At 32.4% G+C, this 19,435-nt stretch overlaps 1 protein-coding gene across 1 annotated transcript in view; it reads right to left on the bottom strand.

The window, feature by feature from the left end:
• Positions 1–19,435, bottom strand: part of Tll1 (tolloid like 1) — a 192,398-nt gene that overhangs the window by 9,787 nt on the left and 163,176 nt on the right. The window contains exons 17-18 of the mRNA XM_076852346.1: positions 12,181–12,306; positions 9,478–9,605 (exon numbers count right to left, since the gene is read on the bottom strand). Coding sequence (XP_076708461.1) covers positions 9,478–9,605; positions 12,181–12,306 — 254 coding nt within the window. The remainder of the gene's footprint in view (positions 1–9,477; positions 9,606–12,180; positions 12,307–19,435) is intronic.

Here is a 19,435-nt window from a genome sequence, read left to right as displayed (position 1 = left end):
AGTCAATCCATAAAGCACATTATTCAAAGGACTATGAAATCAATAGAATATGTAATCTCTAGGAAAGAACATAATGAGTCCAATAATATAACTGTGTATGAGAGTTTGGATCCTGAATGTTCAAAGGAACAACCATGTATTAAAGGTTTAGCCCTTAGTGTAGCACTATTGGGAACTATTGGAACCTTTAGAGACTGGGCCTTGTGGGAGGTGTTAGGATCACTTGGAGACCTTCCCTAAGAGTAGATTGTAGGACGTTAGCCTCTTCTCACTCTATTTCTTGGCTATGGGGTGATTGGTTTTACTCTATGTCTACTGCTGCCCATGGTGTGTCACCTTACCATATGCACAAAAGCAACACAGCCCATTGACCAGAGACTCTAAAACTGAGTTAAAATAAGCATTGTTTCTTTACAAGTTGACTCTCTTGATCATTTTTTATAGTAATGGAAAGCTGAATAATACAATGTGAAATTCTATTTTGCAAGTATTGCAAATAATTCTACAATTATAAATAAATCTTCATCTACACAGAATTGAAACAGTTTATAATAACAAAGTGGTATTTTATGCTAAATTTAATCCAAAGGATGCATCAGAAAATTTTATGCAATTGTGTTAAAACATTGATCACTTCTGGTTTTGATGATTGTAAGCTTGTGAACATTATTCTACCTTTAGACATGTAAGCCCATAAGAAAGTCCCATAACTGTTACCTTTTCACAAAATTTTAATGCAATAAATCTTGATAGAATAACTAAAACAAAGGGAATTTTTACTATATATTTCTTATTTAGATCTTACAAACCATAGTATTAAAAAAGACTAATGTGACAATTCTATAAGGCTAGAACAAATTTAATTCACTTTTCAGGTAGATGGCATACTTATTTTACTATCTGGTATGCTATAAAGTTTGGTATGCTTTGCTATTACTTGTATGATTTACAAATTCTTATTTTTCCATGCAGTGATATTTATGTGTGAGTTTTAGCAAATTTAAAATTAAAATTCACTAAATACATATATACAATACATTAGAAATCATCAAGCAAAGTTTACTTGAGATGGATTAAAAATAAAATTTCCCAAGCTATTCATTAACTTCAGGAATTACAGGTTATTTACTGATGCCAATTAAGGCTTGTTCCTTTCCCTGGCGAAAAAACATCATATGGTGAAGAAGTAAACCATCATTCTTACTTAAGTCTATTAAGCAAAGCTAAAAAATATGAAGAAAATAAAACAAAGAAATACAAAATATGCTTCTAAATTTATTAATTTTGCTATAATTACCAAATACAATATTTGAACAATAAACTTTTGAAATGTTTTATTTAATGAAATTTTGTGTAGTGGTCCTATTTTAAGTCTAATTGATGATAGTCAAAACAATTGGCTCTCAGTGTTGATTTATTTCACATCACAAATTACCACCTGTCACATCTGACTTTGGAGGAGTAAGGGAAGTAATGAAAGAAGCATTTGGTGTTAACTAGGGAGTAGGAGAAAGTAATGAGGTTGCTTAAAGAAGCGAGCAAAGGAAAGGAAGAGGACTGATCTCTTTCATGAATTCAACTTGAAAAGTATAAATAAACCTGTGGTAGCCAATAAACATTAAAAGTCATTATTAGATGTAATTTATTATGGACAAAAAGGAACGCTCAGTTCATTTCACCAAAAGGACTGGAGAGAGCAAAAAAAGATTGAATGTAACACAAAGATTCTCACTGGAAACAAAAAACTAACAAGTAAAACAATAAGTAAGAAAATTTCAGCAGTGTTCATTTTCCTGAAGCACAATATGCAAAGCAGGTGATCCCTGAAGGAGTTCATTTTATTAATTTATTAATAATCTCCAATTTCTGTAATCTCCAGTTTCTCCAATCTGTTAGACTGGAGTTTATTAATTTATTAATAATCTCCAATTCCTGTAATCTCCAGTTTCTCCAATCTGTTAGACTAGAGTATAGTAGACACTGGACAGGGGCTGCAGAAGATCACGAATGGATGTCTGGATGTCTTGAGCACTATGTCAGTCAATTACTTCTCCACCCATCTTATGTTTATAGCAAACTTTGTAGGAAAATGTTGTAGACGTGGCCAGCCAAAATTTCTGGTTTTCTGTTTCTCATGAGAGGGTACTCAATCAGTTCCAGTCACCACATTTTTAAAAATATACTGAAGAATAAAGCTAGGGGCACTTTACCCACTGAGCCATATCCCCAGCTTTTTTTTTTTTTTCTTTTTATTCTGAAACAGGGTCTTGCAAAATTGCTGAGAATGGTCTCAAACTTGGGGTCCTCCCTGCCTTAGCCTCGTGAATCATTGGGATTACAGGCATGCACCAATACACCTGGCTTACATGCACATTCTGGTGTCAGTTTAAAACTAGTAAGAAACTACTTTGAGAAAATTGACTCAACTGCACCCATTTAATTCTTTATTACATATGAAACCAAGTCTCCGAATTAAAAGAATAATGTTATTTAAGAGGATAAAACATTGTTTCAGGAAAATAACAGTATCTGAAAATCATTGCATGTTGAGTAATCATCTCTCTTGATTGTTATAGTGTTTTGATTTATTTAATGAAATTTTGTGTTGTGGTCCTATTTTCAGTCTATTGAAGACAGTCATAACAATTGACTCTCAGCGCTGATTTATGCCACATCACATCATACCACCTACTGTCACATCTGACTTTAGAGGAGTAGGGGAAGTAATGAAAGAAGCATTTAATATTAACTAGGGAGTAGGAGAAAATAATGAGTCCACAATAATAATGTATGATACATGATTTCTTAACCTTATTTGGTGATAGAAAAGAGCATGTTATAGAAAGAACATGGCAACCTACTATACAGACCAGAACATTCTAAGAAGGATGGGGATAATGCTGTTCTAAGGTATAATCCCATAAATAGTTTACTAAATGTGCCTCTGCATTTGCAGACCACACATGTTCAACCCATTCGCTGGGCCACTGGAAACTAAGTGAATGAGATGAACAAGCAACTATTTCACTCTCTAATGAAATGCAGGATGTCTGGAGTAAATAACAACATCTGTTTAAAATAATGGAACGACACCACACAAGGTGGCATTGAGCTGGGCTGTGGGCCATACTGACACCTGGTCTGGAGCCAAATGGCTGCAGCTTCCTATCAAATTGCTAATGGAATCAGATTGAGTCTACAAGAGTTAAATTAGTCAAAGATTCCATAGCTGACATATGCTCAAGTGATACCAACAGTGCTGATTCATTAACGTATTAGTGAATTTTCCTCTTGGGATAGGTAGCAGCTTGTTCTGTCAAGTGCAAAGATTTGTGCGCTCCTTTTCCAGAAGTCAACCTGACCTAAAATGCCACCACACACAATCAGAGGCTTGCCTAACTCACAGGCTGATGCCTCATAAATCTGGTCCTTACGCCACAGAAACACCCACACGCAGAGACCTCCATCTATAATGACTTCATCTTAATTAAAAAAATACCTCTAGGCCACAGAGAAAAGTATTTTCAGGAGCCCTTGGGAAACTGTATTATTTTGGAGTCCATAATGATAATGTTTGACACACAGTTTATTAACTTTATTTTGTGACACATGATGAACTATGAATCTCTAAATGTTACAGAATTTGAAATTTTCCAGCTACCAAGAGGAGAACTAGCTCAGAAGACATTCAGATTCCCAAAAGGTCCTTCAGGTAACAATGGGGACAGTATAGCCCACAAGGTTGAATGTATGTAGCTGTAAGGAATTCTGACTTCTGACAAAACATCTCCTCCCTGCCATTATTTACTTAAGTATTCTATTCTTAAGCATTCAAATGAAGACTTCATAAGCATTTGGGCATCAAAATTTTAAAGCACATGCATTCCATCATTATATTTACATGATTTTAGGGTTACTAATTAAGGTTTTAGGGCTAAACACAGTAGATAAAGATGTATTTCCCATAAGGCAAACTAAGAGGTTAAGAGTCCAATTCAAAAATAAAATAAAATCCAACTTTTATTATAGGCTGTGGAAATAATAACTCTCTTTCTGGAACACCCATGCATGCCTAATCTACCTGGATGGCCACTGGCCAAGGTTCCATATGCTCTCTGGTCATATGAGCATCTGTAAAGCTTCTTTTATTGAAACTACAGGCATTAGTTAAAGGAAGAGGCCATGTAGAATAACTACATATATTCACAAAAGTAGAGATAATAAAATGATTGCATATAATGCAGAAATAAAATTTACCTAGATTGAACATTTAAACTAAGAGAATTAAAGATATGACGCAATTTGAGCAGTGGCGAGATAAGCTTTAGAGCTCTTAGTACCAGACATCTTTCACCTTTTCCTGTTTTTCAGTAAGAACTGTCATTTGGTTTCCCACAAGATATTTGAAGGATTAGAGGCCACTGGAAAAACAGCAGACTGGAATATAAACCCCAATCTTCTGATTCAAAAAGCCCCCGTTATTTTCCACAAATCTTCTATGATTAAATATACTTCTTATGGATTTATAGTAGAGAGTTATATGAGAGTTGTAGATGTCTTGCTTTTTAAATATTCCATATATGAAACTGTACATTGCAAGTGTATGTTACTTGGCAAAACTCTAAGATATGATAAATCACATAAAACTACACAAGCACATTAGTCTATTGTCAGATGATCCTAGCCTAAAACTTTGTTTTTGTTTTCATTTTTAATGAAGATTAGTTTAAAATATAAAAAAAAAATGGCAAAAACTTAAAAGATTGTTTGAATCTCTCAAAATCAAGATAGGATAAACCCAGGAATACAGATTGTTGTTCTTATTCATTCAGAACTTTATTTCTTTTATAGTAGGAACAATTTTTTTCAGCCATTTTTTGATTAAGTACTTTTGATTGTACTGAAAAATTATCATGTAGTTATCATTTTATGACTGAATACATAAACACACACATTACATTCAGGATTATTATATCTATTTCCTGTCACTGCTGCAGTCAATTACCACAAACTTAATGACTTAGAATGGCACAGATATATTCTCCTACTATCTTGGAGGTCAGTAGTCTAAAATGGGTAGAAAGGCCTTTCTTTCTAGAAATCTTGGGAGACAATTAGTTTCCTCCAATTTTCCAGCCTTTAGAGAGGTCTGCCTTTCTTAGTTCATACCCCCTTGCTCCAGCTTCAAAATCTGTAATGTAGCATCTTCTCTACTCTCTGATATCCTACCTCCTTCTTATAAGGACCCTGTATCCAGATGACCTCCCCATTTGAGATCCTTAACTTCACCACACCTACACAGTCCCATTTGCCATGAAAGGTTGTGGGAATTAGAACATGGACATCTTTGGGGAGTCATTATTCTGCTTTCTACAGAGCATAAAGACTAAATGTTTTTATCCTCCCAGTTCATGTAATTTTTTTTTTCAGAGAAAGTTAACACAAACACTTATCAGTCTGATTACAAATTCTTTTTCCTGACTTTCTTTAATTCTTAACTCTGGGGAACACAAGCTATATCCCCATGGAACAAATCTGACCTACAGTCTGTTTTAAGATAATCTTTATTGGTACACAAGCGAATGCATTCTTTATATATTTTCCATGATTGTTTTCACACTAAAACATCGATATTAAGTTGTTGCAACACAGATTGTATAGTCTACAAATGTTGTTACTTTTTTCTACATGACTCTCTGAATAAGAATCTTTCTGAAAAGAGAGCATTAATAACATTTTCAATTATTAAGATTGAATTTCATATTCATAAGGTTATGCAAAAGGCTAATAATCCTGATAAACATAGATGTTAAAAATTCTCAATAAAATACTAATAATATAATTCAACAAATTAAAAAGATAATTTACCATGATCAAGTAGAATTCATGCCAATAATGCAGGGATACTAAAATATATGCATATAATAGTTGTCATACATCACATTAACATAACAAAGGACAAAAACAAGATGATTTTTTCAATATATACATAGAAAGCATTTAAAAAAATTTCACAGTTTCCATAATGAAACTCTCAACAAAATATTACAGAAGAAATCTCTATCAACAAATAAAAATCACATATGATAAACCCATAGTCAGCATAATACTCAGGAGAAAAACATGAGAAACATTTCCTGTAAGATCTGAGATAAGAAACAGATGCCACTTTTGCCACCTCTTCTCACTATAATACTGGAGGCCCTAGCCAGAGTGATAAAATATGAGAAAGAAATAAAAGGCATACATATCACAAAGAAAGAAGTGAAACTGTCCCTGTTTGCAGATGATGTGGTCTTATATTAAAACAAAACAAAAATAAACAAAGAAAACCCTAAAGACTCAAACTGTTAGACTAATTAATTCTCTGGAATTTTAGGGTACAAAAATCAATATATAAATATCAACAGCATTTCTATATACACTAACAGGAAACTATCTTATTTACAATAGCCACAAATACAACAGTTGGGAATAAATTTAACCAAGAAGGTGAAAGATGTCTATACTGAAAATTATAAAACACTGCTGAAAGAAATTGAAGAAGATATCAATAAATGAAAAGATATCCCATGTTCATGGAATGAAAGTTAATATTTTTAAAACATCCATGTTAGCCAAAGCAATCTACATATTCAAAAAATTCTATCAAATACCAATAACATTCTTCACACAAATTATAGAAAACAATTCTAAAAATTGTATGGAATCAGAAGAGACCCCAAATACCCAAAGCAATTGGAGTAAGAACAACAAAGTTGGAGACATTGCACTACTTGGCTTCAACACACACCCCAAAGCCGTAGCGTTCAGAATAGCACGGTATTGGCACAAAAACAGACACATGGATCAGTGGAACAGAATTGGGAGCTCAGAAATAAACCCATTAATTTACAGCAAACTGAGTTTTGATGCAGATGCTGCAAACACAAAATGGGGAAATTATGATCTCGTCCATAAATGTTGTTGGGGAAACCAGATATCCTCATGCAGGGGAATGAAAGTGGGACCCTTCTCTCATGCCAAATACTAAAAGCAACTCAAAATAAAAATGAATTAAAGACAAATGTAAGACCTACAACTGTGAAACTGGTAGATCAAAACAAGGGGAAAAACTCCGTGGCAGATAATCTTTTCTCTGAAATTAAACCAGTGTTCACCAATCATACAAAGAACATTTTGCTAAAACACTTCATTTCTTGGCTTGACTGTATTTGTGACTATACATAGAGCTAAGACTTGTAGGGAGGTAATTTAGGTTAAATTAATTTAAAGGAGTAGAGCTTTAATCCTATAGAGCTGGTGTCCTCATAAGAAGAGTAAGAAAAATTAAAATCCTTACACATGCATAAAGAGAAAAGGGGAACAGGAAAAAAGAAGCGCCCCCCCCCCCCAAAAAAAAACCACCAATCCTACAGGCAATTTCTGATCTCCAGAACTGTGAGAAAATAAGTTTCTGTCATTTAAGCCACTCTGTCTACTGTAGCCCAAATTGACCCACACAGATGGAATCTATAACAGTGAATTAAATGGGAATACTGGAAAGATGAATAAGAAAGAGACAGAGTGCTTTTAAAAAGTTCATAGAGATTCAAGATAGCTGAAGAAACAATCACTGAACTTGAAGAAACATCAGTTGGGATTACCGAGACTTAAAACAAGTGACAAAAATTAATACAATATGCAAGTGTTGTTGGAAGATATCAAACATTTACTTTGAATCTGGAAGAAGAGACACAGTGGTGCAGAAGAATGGTGTAAAACTTTTGAATTTCAAGAATGCGGAAATTGTAGAGAACTTTGAGAAGGTGACTTTTAGAAAATTACTAAACAGACACATATCTACAAATACACTATAAACAGACACATTATATTCAAACTTCTAATAAAAAGAAAAAATTGAAGTTATCCATAGACAAAATTATTCTTTACCCAGAATAAAGATAAAATTTACAAATTATGAGAAACATTGAAAGCCTGAAAATCCCATTGGAGTAAGGTGTTTGAAGTGCAAAAAGAAAAATAAAATAGTGATCCTAGAATTCTACACTCAATGAAATATCTTCCAAAAGTGATACTGTATATATTCTCTATACAACATAAGAGGAACTTCTTCAGAATGCTCTGACAAAATTATGATCTACATAAATCCATGCGATCAGGAAAATCCATTTCCAAACTGAATTAGCTGGCTGCATTGCTGAATAGATGCAGCCTCCACATTTCAGCCCATAAGGTTCAGAGAATTGTCCTCTCAATCAGGACCTTGGACAGGACTAGAAAGCAATGGAGTTCCTACAGCGCTATCATTTCAGCATTTAGCTGAGAGGAATGGAGTTCCCTCCATTTGCTGTATTTGTGAGTGATTTTTCAGACAGAGACACTAGTTCATTTCAGTCACAAATACAGCAAATGGATGAATGGAAATCCATACTAGGGATGTGAATGTTTTGTTGCTGTCTCTGATTTTATCATAATACCACATTTGAATAAAGCCTCTTTTATTGGCTAATAAAATAAAATGAAATGAAATAAATTCACTGAATGGAAAGATCCAAACAGGAAAATTACAAATTAACCTTATGGCTCAAATGGTCCAGGGAACTACCTTGGATTGGTAGCCTCTTTCCTAAAATATTTTTTGTTCATTACTATAGTGCTTCCTACAGTATGTCCTAATCCTTGCTAGCTAGAATTTTCTTTGGCTTCCAAAAATAGCATATTGTAGAAAATCGTTTAATTTTCTATATTTCCATCATTTTATTTCTTTAAAGTGCATAATTTATAGATTCTGTAATCTATAATGAAATATTTACTATCAGACAACCAAATTAGAATGCAACATTTAAAAAATGCAGAAGGGAAGACAAATTTTGTGTTCATATTTAAATGACTCACATAGAATAACATGTGAGAAAAATATAGGAATATCAGTATCTTATTAGAGGATAATAGATTATACAAAAATGATACTTTACACACCATAAGATAATATCCATTCTATTGTAAGAAAACATACTTTTTTTGTATAGGAAGCATATAGAATTGACATAACTAGTAGAATATATTAAGTTGTATAACTTGTGTTTAAGTAAATGATTATTCTCTTTTTTTAATGAATTTCCTTTTCTTTCTTTCTTTCTTTTTTTTTTTTTTTTTGGTTCCTTCATTTATTCTCCCCTTTGGAAACATCATTACCAGTAACATTAGGTAATAAAGTTTATGGTTTGTAGTTACTTTGATAATGCCCTCTAAAGTATAAAGTAAAAGAATCCTCAGAGGAGAACAACGTAGCTGTCAACTTGATCTAGGAAATCAAGAATTGGTTAGTGTAAGTAAGCATGAGAAGAAAAATCTTTTCCAGCTATCTATTGATTCAATTCAAATGAATAAACAACCCCACCACCACCACCACCACGTGCTAGCTGCAAAAGACATGTGTCTCCAACTCAGTAGAAAGAAAATGGGCTCACTTACCAATTTGATCCGGTGGCCGGGGGTGGAGCTGATTTCCCATGTGCACTCCTTCCTGCTTGGATACTTGTCTGGCCAGTTGGGACTGGTGATGAGGCCACTTGGGCTGTGGATCTTCTGTTCACACTCAGCTGTGCCAATAATGATAATATCAGTTCGTGTGGAATCTAGCCCAGGATTGGGCCAGAAAACAAGCAGCCTATTTGCCCACTGCTCTGTTGAAAGATCTTTCTGAATACTAACTAATCATCACTCTGGTCTCTGTTATCATATTCATCTGCTTTGGCAAATAAGTTGCTGAGCATAATCATGCAATGTTTGTTGTCTGACTCACTGGAAATTAAGTGTTTGCCACAAATCAGATAAATGCCTAAAATAAAAGGAACTCCTATTTTAAAATGCTGGATCCATAAACTCAGACTTTAATAGAGCAACATATATTGACAATCAAGAATATCAACACTGGGTTTTGCAAAATATGTAGTGCATTGCTACAAACAAAAATCTTTTTTTTATTTCCCCATTAACAGAACATCACTTTCATCTAATTAATATCATTAAAGCATTTTAGAAATTATATATTTATATTTTCTCTCTCTCTTAGTAAAGTGAATACTTAAATACCTAAGTCACAGTTTTAGTTGCCAAAATAAATTAAACTCAATTTCATTAAAGCAAAATGAAGCACTAGGGATAAAAAAAAAATAGCTCCTTAGCCTCGGAGACAGCTTTTAAACTAACTAGAAAGAATACCTCATTCCATTAGCACAAAATTTCTTATGTTTCTATCCGTTCATATGAGACCATTCCACACTTAGTATCAAGTTTCAAAGTATTCAATGTCATCAGGCTGTGTTCACTGTAATTTATGAAGCTATACCCTATAGATCCTGGTTTAGGCTGGAATTATTTGTTATACATTGTGTATCCCATTGTAAACTATAAATTATTTTCTAAAATTTTGCAAGAAACCTATTTGGGGAAATTATTTACTATATAAACAATATACCAGCATACTGCAGGGCCACACAACAAGGGTCCATGCTCAATACAAATTCATGCAATTGATGTTATCACTGCTGCCATTATTGCATTCCTTAATCTACACCTTCATCTTAACCACAATAGTTCTCCATAGGAAGATTTGGATTTGCAATGTGGAGAAATATCAAGAAGATACAGGTGACATTCAGCTTCTGGCAAACAAATGAGGATTATGTAGCAAGAGCAGGCCCTGTGTTCCATCCCAACCCTGGGGGTGGGAAAGAAAAATAACAAGAAAGAAAGAAAAATTCTGGATCCCATTATGGAAAGGGTTTTTTAAATTCCATCATCCCTGTTTTTGCCTTGCCACATGAAATATGGAGTCTACCTGATTTACAATAGCCTGCAACAGAGCAAACAGGCTTACTGCTAAACAATATAAGGTGCATATACTACAGCAAAGGTAAAAGAAAATTCAACCTTTTTCCTGACAATAAAAATTAATTTTATTAAAAGGTACTTGGACATCATTCTATCTAAATGGAATTTTTCTATAAAATTACTTCTGGAAATATTAGCTACTGGAAATATTAGGAAGATATTTGTTATCTCTGAGACATGGGTTACATGCACATTCTGCAAAAGCTGCTTCTTGTTTTTCTCTGAATTACCTTCCATTTCTGAAGAAAAAAAAAAAATTCTGGGCCTGTTGTCCAGACTGTTGATTTAATAGCATATACTACCAAGTTACAAATGTGCTCATACAGGAAAGCAGAGAGAAAAAAAATTCCTAGTTGCATATGATCCTGTACAATGCCATTTTCTTCAAAAAAGAAAAAAAAAAAGAAAGAAAGAAAACTTGCCAACTTACAATTCTAAGGTATATACAAGAAGTCCATTATCTAACTGGGATTTTAGTCAGGTCCTTCCAATGTACATACACAGAATGATGAGTGGATATAAAACAAAACTTCCTTAATAGTTCTCTTTTTTGAAATAGGCATAAATCCAATTTAAGTAGAAAATTCCAGAGTAGACTCTCAAAGGAAGAAATAAGACCTGAATAATTATCTCCTGTTTCCATATAACTCACAGTAGCTGAGGGGAATAAAATTATTGTTTTGAAAAATCTTGGAATTTTTTAAGACTTTGGAAACAAAATCTGGCAGGCTAGTATTGTGCTACTAGTGTGCTTGCTTTTTATTTTCTGGCCAAATCCTGACTTAAAACTTTAAATGGCATGTACCATTTTCAAATGTCTTTCCCTTGGTAGACATTTGAGCTTGATATGTCTGATATTTAAGGCACATCACTCATGAAGCTCATGTATGAGAAATTTGGGGGAGGGCTATAACACCAAATGTAAAACATTTTTCAGAAGTTCAGTTTATATACGGATAGTGTTGTAAGGTCTATTCTATAAAGACCTGAGGATAACATGTTGATTTTTGGCTACCAAATGGCTTCACAGCATCTTATGTATCTCATATTAAAGATACTCTAATGGTGCTCACATGTGACATGTAAAACCTTTTGGTAATATGAGGTTTCCAGTTATATTATATGGGATCTATAAACATTTCACAAATTTTTTTTTGATTTTTATTTTTGACCTCTGATTATTCAACTCATTGATATGATTAACTCTCCTTAGAAGCAGAACTTTTTTCAAATCACATAAAATTTGAGATGTTGTCAGGAAAAGGACATTTCTTTCCATACCTTCCTTGCAATCATGTTTATTCTCATGCAGCACAAATCCGTTACGGCACTGACACATGTAGCTTCCCACCGTGTTGACGCATTCCTGCTGACACCCACCATTATCCTTAGAACATTCATCTTTGTCTAGCAAGGAAACAAACCCCATAGGTTAGTAAGTAGCTTTAAAAAAAATGCTCTTAAAAGACAGTCACTTATTGAGGCGAGCAATGGCCAAGGGTAAACTAAGTCACAACTTTCCCTGTGTTCAACATGAAAAAAAAATAGAAATTTAAGGTGTCTTAGTTTTACCCTTTTCTTGTTTAGCTAGGAGCCTTGTACCATGGAATGAGTTTCTGAGAATACTTGTGCTAAGATAACAACTTACAATATTCTTTCACTTCTATACTGGAGTAAAACTTTTGAGTAGGGAAAAAACAGTCAACAGATCTTTTCCCAATTAATCTACACAGTGATTGTGAATTTTTAGAAATGAATTTAAAATCACTAGTAGCTTTAATGAAGGCAAGAAACAGCATTTATGTAGTGGTCAAATCCTTCATTATATTAACCATGGTGTACAGACAGAGGCTAAACAAGTTTCCAAGATTTGTATATAATTGCATTAAAAAAAATCACTCAGTATAACTACTGTAGTTGATTTTTTTTCTTCATTAACTTTGCAGATATGCTTGGCATTAATGAATCTGGACATTTCAAAACATTCCAAGACAGAAAAGACATCGTTAGACCATCTTAAAGATGAAAGTTAATTTATATTTTAAACAAATCTACTCTGGCAGACTAGTTTATTAATAAGTCATCCTCTAAAAAGGCTTTTAGTGTGCTATAAGTAAAGGTTAAGATAGGAAATATGAGCTTTAGGAAATAGTCAATATATTCACTACAGGGAGAAAGCCAAACTAGATTAACAGGCAGTCGATTCAGTGACAGGCATCAGCTGTCACACTACGTTACTCAGCTGTCATCCCATGGCTGGCATGTCCCTTTAAGCCAAACTGGCAGGTTGCTCCTGACACACATATAGGGTGGCATATCACTCAGACGTTCATCACTCCCACACACAGAGAACAAAAAGGACACAGTACAGTCATGTCAGAGGTGAGATGAATTCAAATTTTTCACTGTCAGCTGATTTTGCTGGTTAGAAATAGTGAGTTCACATGACAAACAGTTTGCTATTTTGGCTTTTATATATTTTTTGTTTATTTTTATTACATAATCTGCTAGCAATTTTGAAAGATGCATCTACTTTTTCCACTTTTAAAGATTGACTGCCATGACAAGCACACACAGGTTACAGGATATATTCATACATTGGCAGAATATTTCAAATACATTCAGGTATTCTCCAGTCTTTAAAGAATATGTAAGAATCAGTAAATTTGTGATTTATGTTTTATCTGCCTATCCTTGCCATTTTCATGATTCTTTTAATGCTTATTATGGGAACTAAGCAAAAAATTAAATAAAGATAATTAATCTCTAAAAGAGTAACAAACACCAAACTGCATAAGAAAGCATAAATTAATAGAGAATTAACATCATAAAGTTAATTTTAGATCAATTTATCATACCTTAAACCCCATTCCCTTAACTCTAACACTGAAGATTATTGGTTATGAATTATGAATGATAAAAACAGAATGGATGGATGGTAAATTATATTTACTATTGCTATCTTGTCACTTGCTTGCATTTCCTAATTCACATAGTTCAGCAGTAAATTTTTGAAATATATTATTTTATCATAAGAAGCTTTAGAAAAAGCCTTCCTCATGAGTGAATATAGATAAAAATCTTCTTCATTAAATGAAAAAGGACTTTAAAATTTTTTTTTCTGGTGGTACAATTACTCTGAAATAGAAACACACTTCTTATGAAAATGTTTATATAATGATTATTTGTTGTATTTAAAATAAGACCCAATAGAATGAACTTCAGAATGTATTATAGTCAACTAGACTTTTGAGAATGGTATGAAAACCTAACCATTGTAAGCAAAGTAGCTTAGAGAACATTTGTTCCCTTTTGTAATTGACTGGTAAACAAATGGACTGCTCAAGGACTCACCCTATGGGGTGAAGTTGCCTGATTCCTCCTTTCATTGGTACCTGTCTGGATGGCCATGCATGGGAAGCACCAAAATGTTAAAAGAACACATGTATTATTACAGAGTGTTTAAATCCACACTCATGGTATAGTCAAAATAATTCCAACACATCAAACTTCATTCTAGTAGAAATATCATTTCACTAGCTAATCTTTCCAAGTGTGATTAGTTTCAGGACCTCATAGGGCATAGCTGAGCTGTAGTAGTGATAACTGAAAGAATTTCAAGTAAAACCAATCATATTTTAATAGTTTTTTTCAACCAATTATTCTTATTTCTGTTGTACTGAAAAAAATAACTTTTCAAATAATATTTGGAAGAAAGAGGAGGAGGAGAAGAAAAACAGGAAAAATTGAAGAACTAGAAGATGAAGCATTATTATTATATTATTATTTATGTAGTCATATTTTCTAAGTATCTGTTACTTTTTACTTTTGCAGTTTGTCTGTGTTTCCTGCCTCCCTCCATTCCCACATCGCTTGTTTCTTATTTTAGTCAAGGTCCCATGAAAGTTAAAAGTCATCAATTAGGCTGCTAGAATATATTCATGGGTTAATCTATGCTTTAGCCAAGATGCAAAACTGGACTAATCAAAATTGTAACTAACAGCAGCAGAGGGAAGTTATCATGTCCAGAAAGGTAGCATCTAAAACTGAGCTCCTTGTGTCAAATGGTCATATGAAAAGAGAAAATTTCATTAAATCATTGGAATACTTAAAATGAGCCAGATGTTTTACATCATGCAGACAAAAAAAAAAAAGCCCATATTTTTTTAACTTAATAGTTTGTCTAGATAATAGTGAATACATTGGGGTCGTTTGAAGATTTTTTAATAGAGATAATTAATTAACTATTCTAATTAAAGTAAATCCAGTTTTGGATTTTCTTTGTGAGAAACAACAATATCATAAAAGAAGAATTCCACCAATATGTTCTGTATTTCTTACTTATGAAAGGCCATCAAACTAGCAGGGTATGGGGGAGAAACCTTAACAAGCATGATTGACTAATGTTGTCCCTTTTTCCCTCTCAGGATCTAACTTCACAGACTTTTCACAGAATGAAGAATTCAAGAAAAAGGAAAAGGGAGGAGGATGCAGAGTATTCAACATTTCTTAAAATGTCTGCATAATCAATTAAATAATTGAGAATTCAATCAATTATTCATTTGAAATTTTCTGGCATTTTCATAGAGTAGACACACAATGAAGAAAAATTAATAGCTTTTATTAGTAGAAGAAACAAATATTTTGTGAAGAGAAAAAAAAAACAACACATTTCTCTTCTGTAGATGGAAACGAGCCCCAGTCTTGGGAATGGACATGTCTGTTTTCCATTCTGTGTTAGATGAAGAAAAGTTCTATTATTAGGAGAAGGGAGGTGGTATTTTCCCATCAGAGCCTGTAGCATACCTCTGAGACTATCAGAGGTCATCAGTCTATGAATAATACATACTGGTTGGAACTGAAGTGGCAACCTGTAACAAGTTCTTGCAAGATTCAAAAATAAAAATTTTCTCTTTGCAGAAAGCTTCCTTATCTGTAGGAAAAAGAAGTAAACATTCCATGCAACAGAACAGCAACATATAGGAAAGCAAATATTCTCAAACCAAGTTCTCAGAACTGAAATTAAGAGATACATGTAGTACTCATGCACACACACAAACACAGCACACACAACATAAAACTGTTCAATAAATTATCACCTTTAGAGAGCAAAGATAAACTCTGAGAGCTACAACACTGACTATTGCTCTTTCCATAAATACGCAAATATTAAGTCTTACTAATATTGAAAACTTGGAAGCAGGATTCAAAACTGTGTAGGAATATTGTAGTTACATTATTATTGATAATTAACCACACCAATATTTATACATTTGTTAGGGTGATATTAGATTGAATGTTATCTACAAATATCAACAACCAACACATGAGAAAAATTGTGTAAAGAAAACAATGTTTATGAAGAAGTATGTGTGAGAGAAGATGAGTGTGTTAGTCAAAATCACTTGAATTTATAATTGGAAATATTGAAATAAAATTATTTTATCTTACTCTGCATTTTTATAGACCAAAATGAACTGGGAGAAGGCAAACTTCAATTTCATTCTATTTTTGTCACTAAGCAAGTCACTAGGTCTATCAATAATAGTTAGATCACATTCCCATTAAATTATCCCTGAGGGAGATTGCTATTGAAAGTCTTCTTTTTCAAATTCGGTGTTCTGATTATCATAGAAGTCATTACTGAGTCTTTTCATTGTACAGGGTTGCCTAACAAAGGTGCACCCCATGCTCAGTGCCCACTGCCTAAAGTTATTTCCAAATTGTGAAAGTTATAGAGAATTTTAAAAAATCCCGTCAAGTTCTCCAAATGTTGCTGTTTTGCATGCATAAATTTCTACTAATACTTCTTTGGGCTTAACCTATTCTAAGAAAAATAACTTTGTTCTGAGAGGTATATAGCTAACTTTGCCTTATCACTTACACTAGATAAACTGTATTGTGTATACATATGCAGGCTTATACCCCTGTGTTCAAAAACGATATCACGTAAAACTGAGTTTTATTTTATCAGCATATAAAATAAATCATTATTATTAATCTAATAACAAATCTCCTTTAGCAATTCTTGGATTAGATATCTTCTAGAAAATGCCCATGTTACTATATTCTGAATTATCTAAAAAAATGAATAGACTTATAATTCTAGTTAATATCCTAATAGCCTTATTTTGATATTCCTAATTTCTTTATCTTCTTAAATATCAGTTCCTTCATTTGTTCTGAAAATATATTCTGGAATCATTACAGTGCAACACACTTTGATTTTTGTAAAGCAGGTTAAAAGCTTTTCTGCTATAAAATCCATTAACTTCCCACATTTCAAGCTATGACATTTTCATAACTAATTTATGAAGCTTAATTAGAATTGATATATAAGGGTTTCTTAGTTTCATGAACATGGAAGTGACAGAAATCATTGATGTTAATTATTCTGCTAATAAGTTCTTGGAAACATCCCTTTGATTCCATTTCTTAAATCTAAAAAATACTTATTTAAAAATCTGGGGTTATGTGTAAAAATAGATACAATCTACATGGTTATTTTATTAGACAATGGTATGTTAGAAACAGCACTATAAGTACTTTATTTCATTGCATACATTAAAATTTAAATATAGCTCTTTCCCCTCTTTTGTTATCTATGACTTCAAGGAAGTTTAAATTTATTTTCAAATTGCTTTCCTTTCCAAATACTGTGGGATAACTTATCACCAAATACTGTTTTTTTTTTATTGTTATTGAATTCCTTTGTAATTGTTGTTAGGAAAAGAATAAGAAGAAAATAATTGAACACGTTATGTTATAACCCTTGTTAAGATTATGTAAAGCCATAACTACTTTTGAAATTTTAAAACACTGGCTATAAATGTTACTATTTAAGACTAAGTTTTCATAAAATATCTTTAGATTCTTATTTTATTGTCTGTAAAAAGATAATTACAAATTAACTTGTTCTGATTCACTTCTATTGATTTTTTCTTATATTAATATTGAATAACAATAAATATAAAAACTTAAAATTTTCTTCACTTAGAAAAGATCAAAGTCCATCAGGCAATGTTTTGCAAATCTAGAAATATTTTTTAAGAAACAGATATTTAGAAATATTATTTAAGGATTTTTCTTCAAAGTTACTTTATATTTAAATCAGAGAAATGCTCTGAGATAAATTGGAGTTTATTATAAGGCACTGTCTTCCCACTTTAGCAGAAGTATTTTAGTGTTTTTAAATGATTAACTTTCAGGTTTGTATCCAGTCACATGATTAGTTATAAGCACAGTGCGTAGTTTTATACCTAGATTTCTATTAATATTTTATCATCTACAACTTTTTGCACCGTGAAGTCATTAAACTATATTTATGGTACAAGAGTCTATTTGCTTTAACTTGCTATTTTTTTAATTGTCACACTATTTTGTCCAAATTTCTATCATTATCTCATTATATTTAAATCTTTCTTGATGTGGGGATATTTATGAGAGTCTCCCAAAAGAATGGGATTTTTGAGACAAACAGGATAATCATGTTAATGACTCTTGATCTCTATTCCTGATTGTTTTCTAAAGAATCTGTGACAATAAAACTAATAATGCACTTTAAAAATCCCCCAATAATGGATTTTAACATTAAAAAAATCCTTCAATTTTGTTGTGAAGTATAGTATGACCCTGGTTTACATAGTTACTTTCTAATAAATGTAGTTACAATAAAATATATGATTTTTGACAAATTATTTTATGACACTTAAAACATTATTAGAACTATTAAATAATACTTTCAATGTGAATAAACCTATTTATTAAAATGATGAACTTTTGTAGGTTATAATTTTGTAAGATTATCAGTCTAAGATCATTTAGTTATCTAAATCCTTATTTACATCCATCTCTTTATGGTACCACAATGGTAATTTACTACAAATAGAATGTTTTTACCTTCTGTTTTCTTGAGCACACACATTCCCTATTGACAGAAACTCCCAGGAAAGAAGCTGTGTACTAGGTATTATCCAGAACCATAATACTTTAAATATAAATATGGCGAAATACAAGGTCTTTTCAATGCATCAAAAGGAACATTGAAAATTTATACTTAATGATGATTATTTCACACTTTACAAAAAAGTAATCTAATAAAGAAATGAAAAGCATATCTATTGTTTTTCAGGTCATAAGGATGTTGAATGGCACACATTCATTATTAATACCCCTTGCAAAGGTCATAATCTGCTTTTATGGTTAAGAGAACTGTCTGTGAACCAAGACAGAATATGGTTTAAATGCTTTGTGACCCTGAGCAATGTATTAACTCCTCAGCAGCTCATCTTTCAAATAAACATAGAAATGAACATACCAATATAATATGAATGTCCAGAGTTTAGTTTCCTCCTGCACTTCATTGTTCATTTTATTTAACTACCTTCATTCCATCAATATAAGCTAGATTCTTCTAAAATGAAATAAATACTGCATGTAGCATATGTGTGTGTTTAAATACTAAAAACAGATAGTTTTCTAAATGATTGTATTAGTGAACAAGACTTATAGCAAATAAGTTGCTGAGTATTATTGA

Source organism: Callospermophilus lateralis, chromosome 4, assembly GCF_048772815.1.
Source record: "Callospermophilus lateralis isolate mCalLat2 chromosome 4, mCalLat2.hap1, whole genome shotgun sequence".
Lineage (NCBI taxonomy): Eukaryota > Metazoa > Chordata > Mammalia > Rodentia > Sciuridae > Callospermophilus > Callospermophilus lateralis.
Note: the sequence above shows the minus strand (reverse complement) of the source record. Positions and strands in the feature narration are given on the sequence as shown.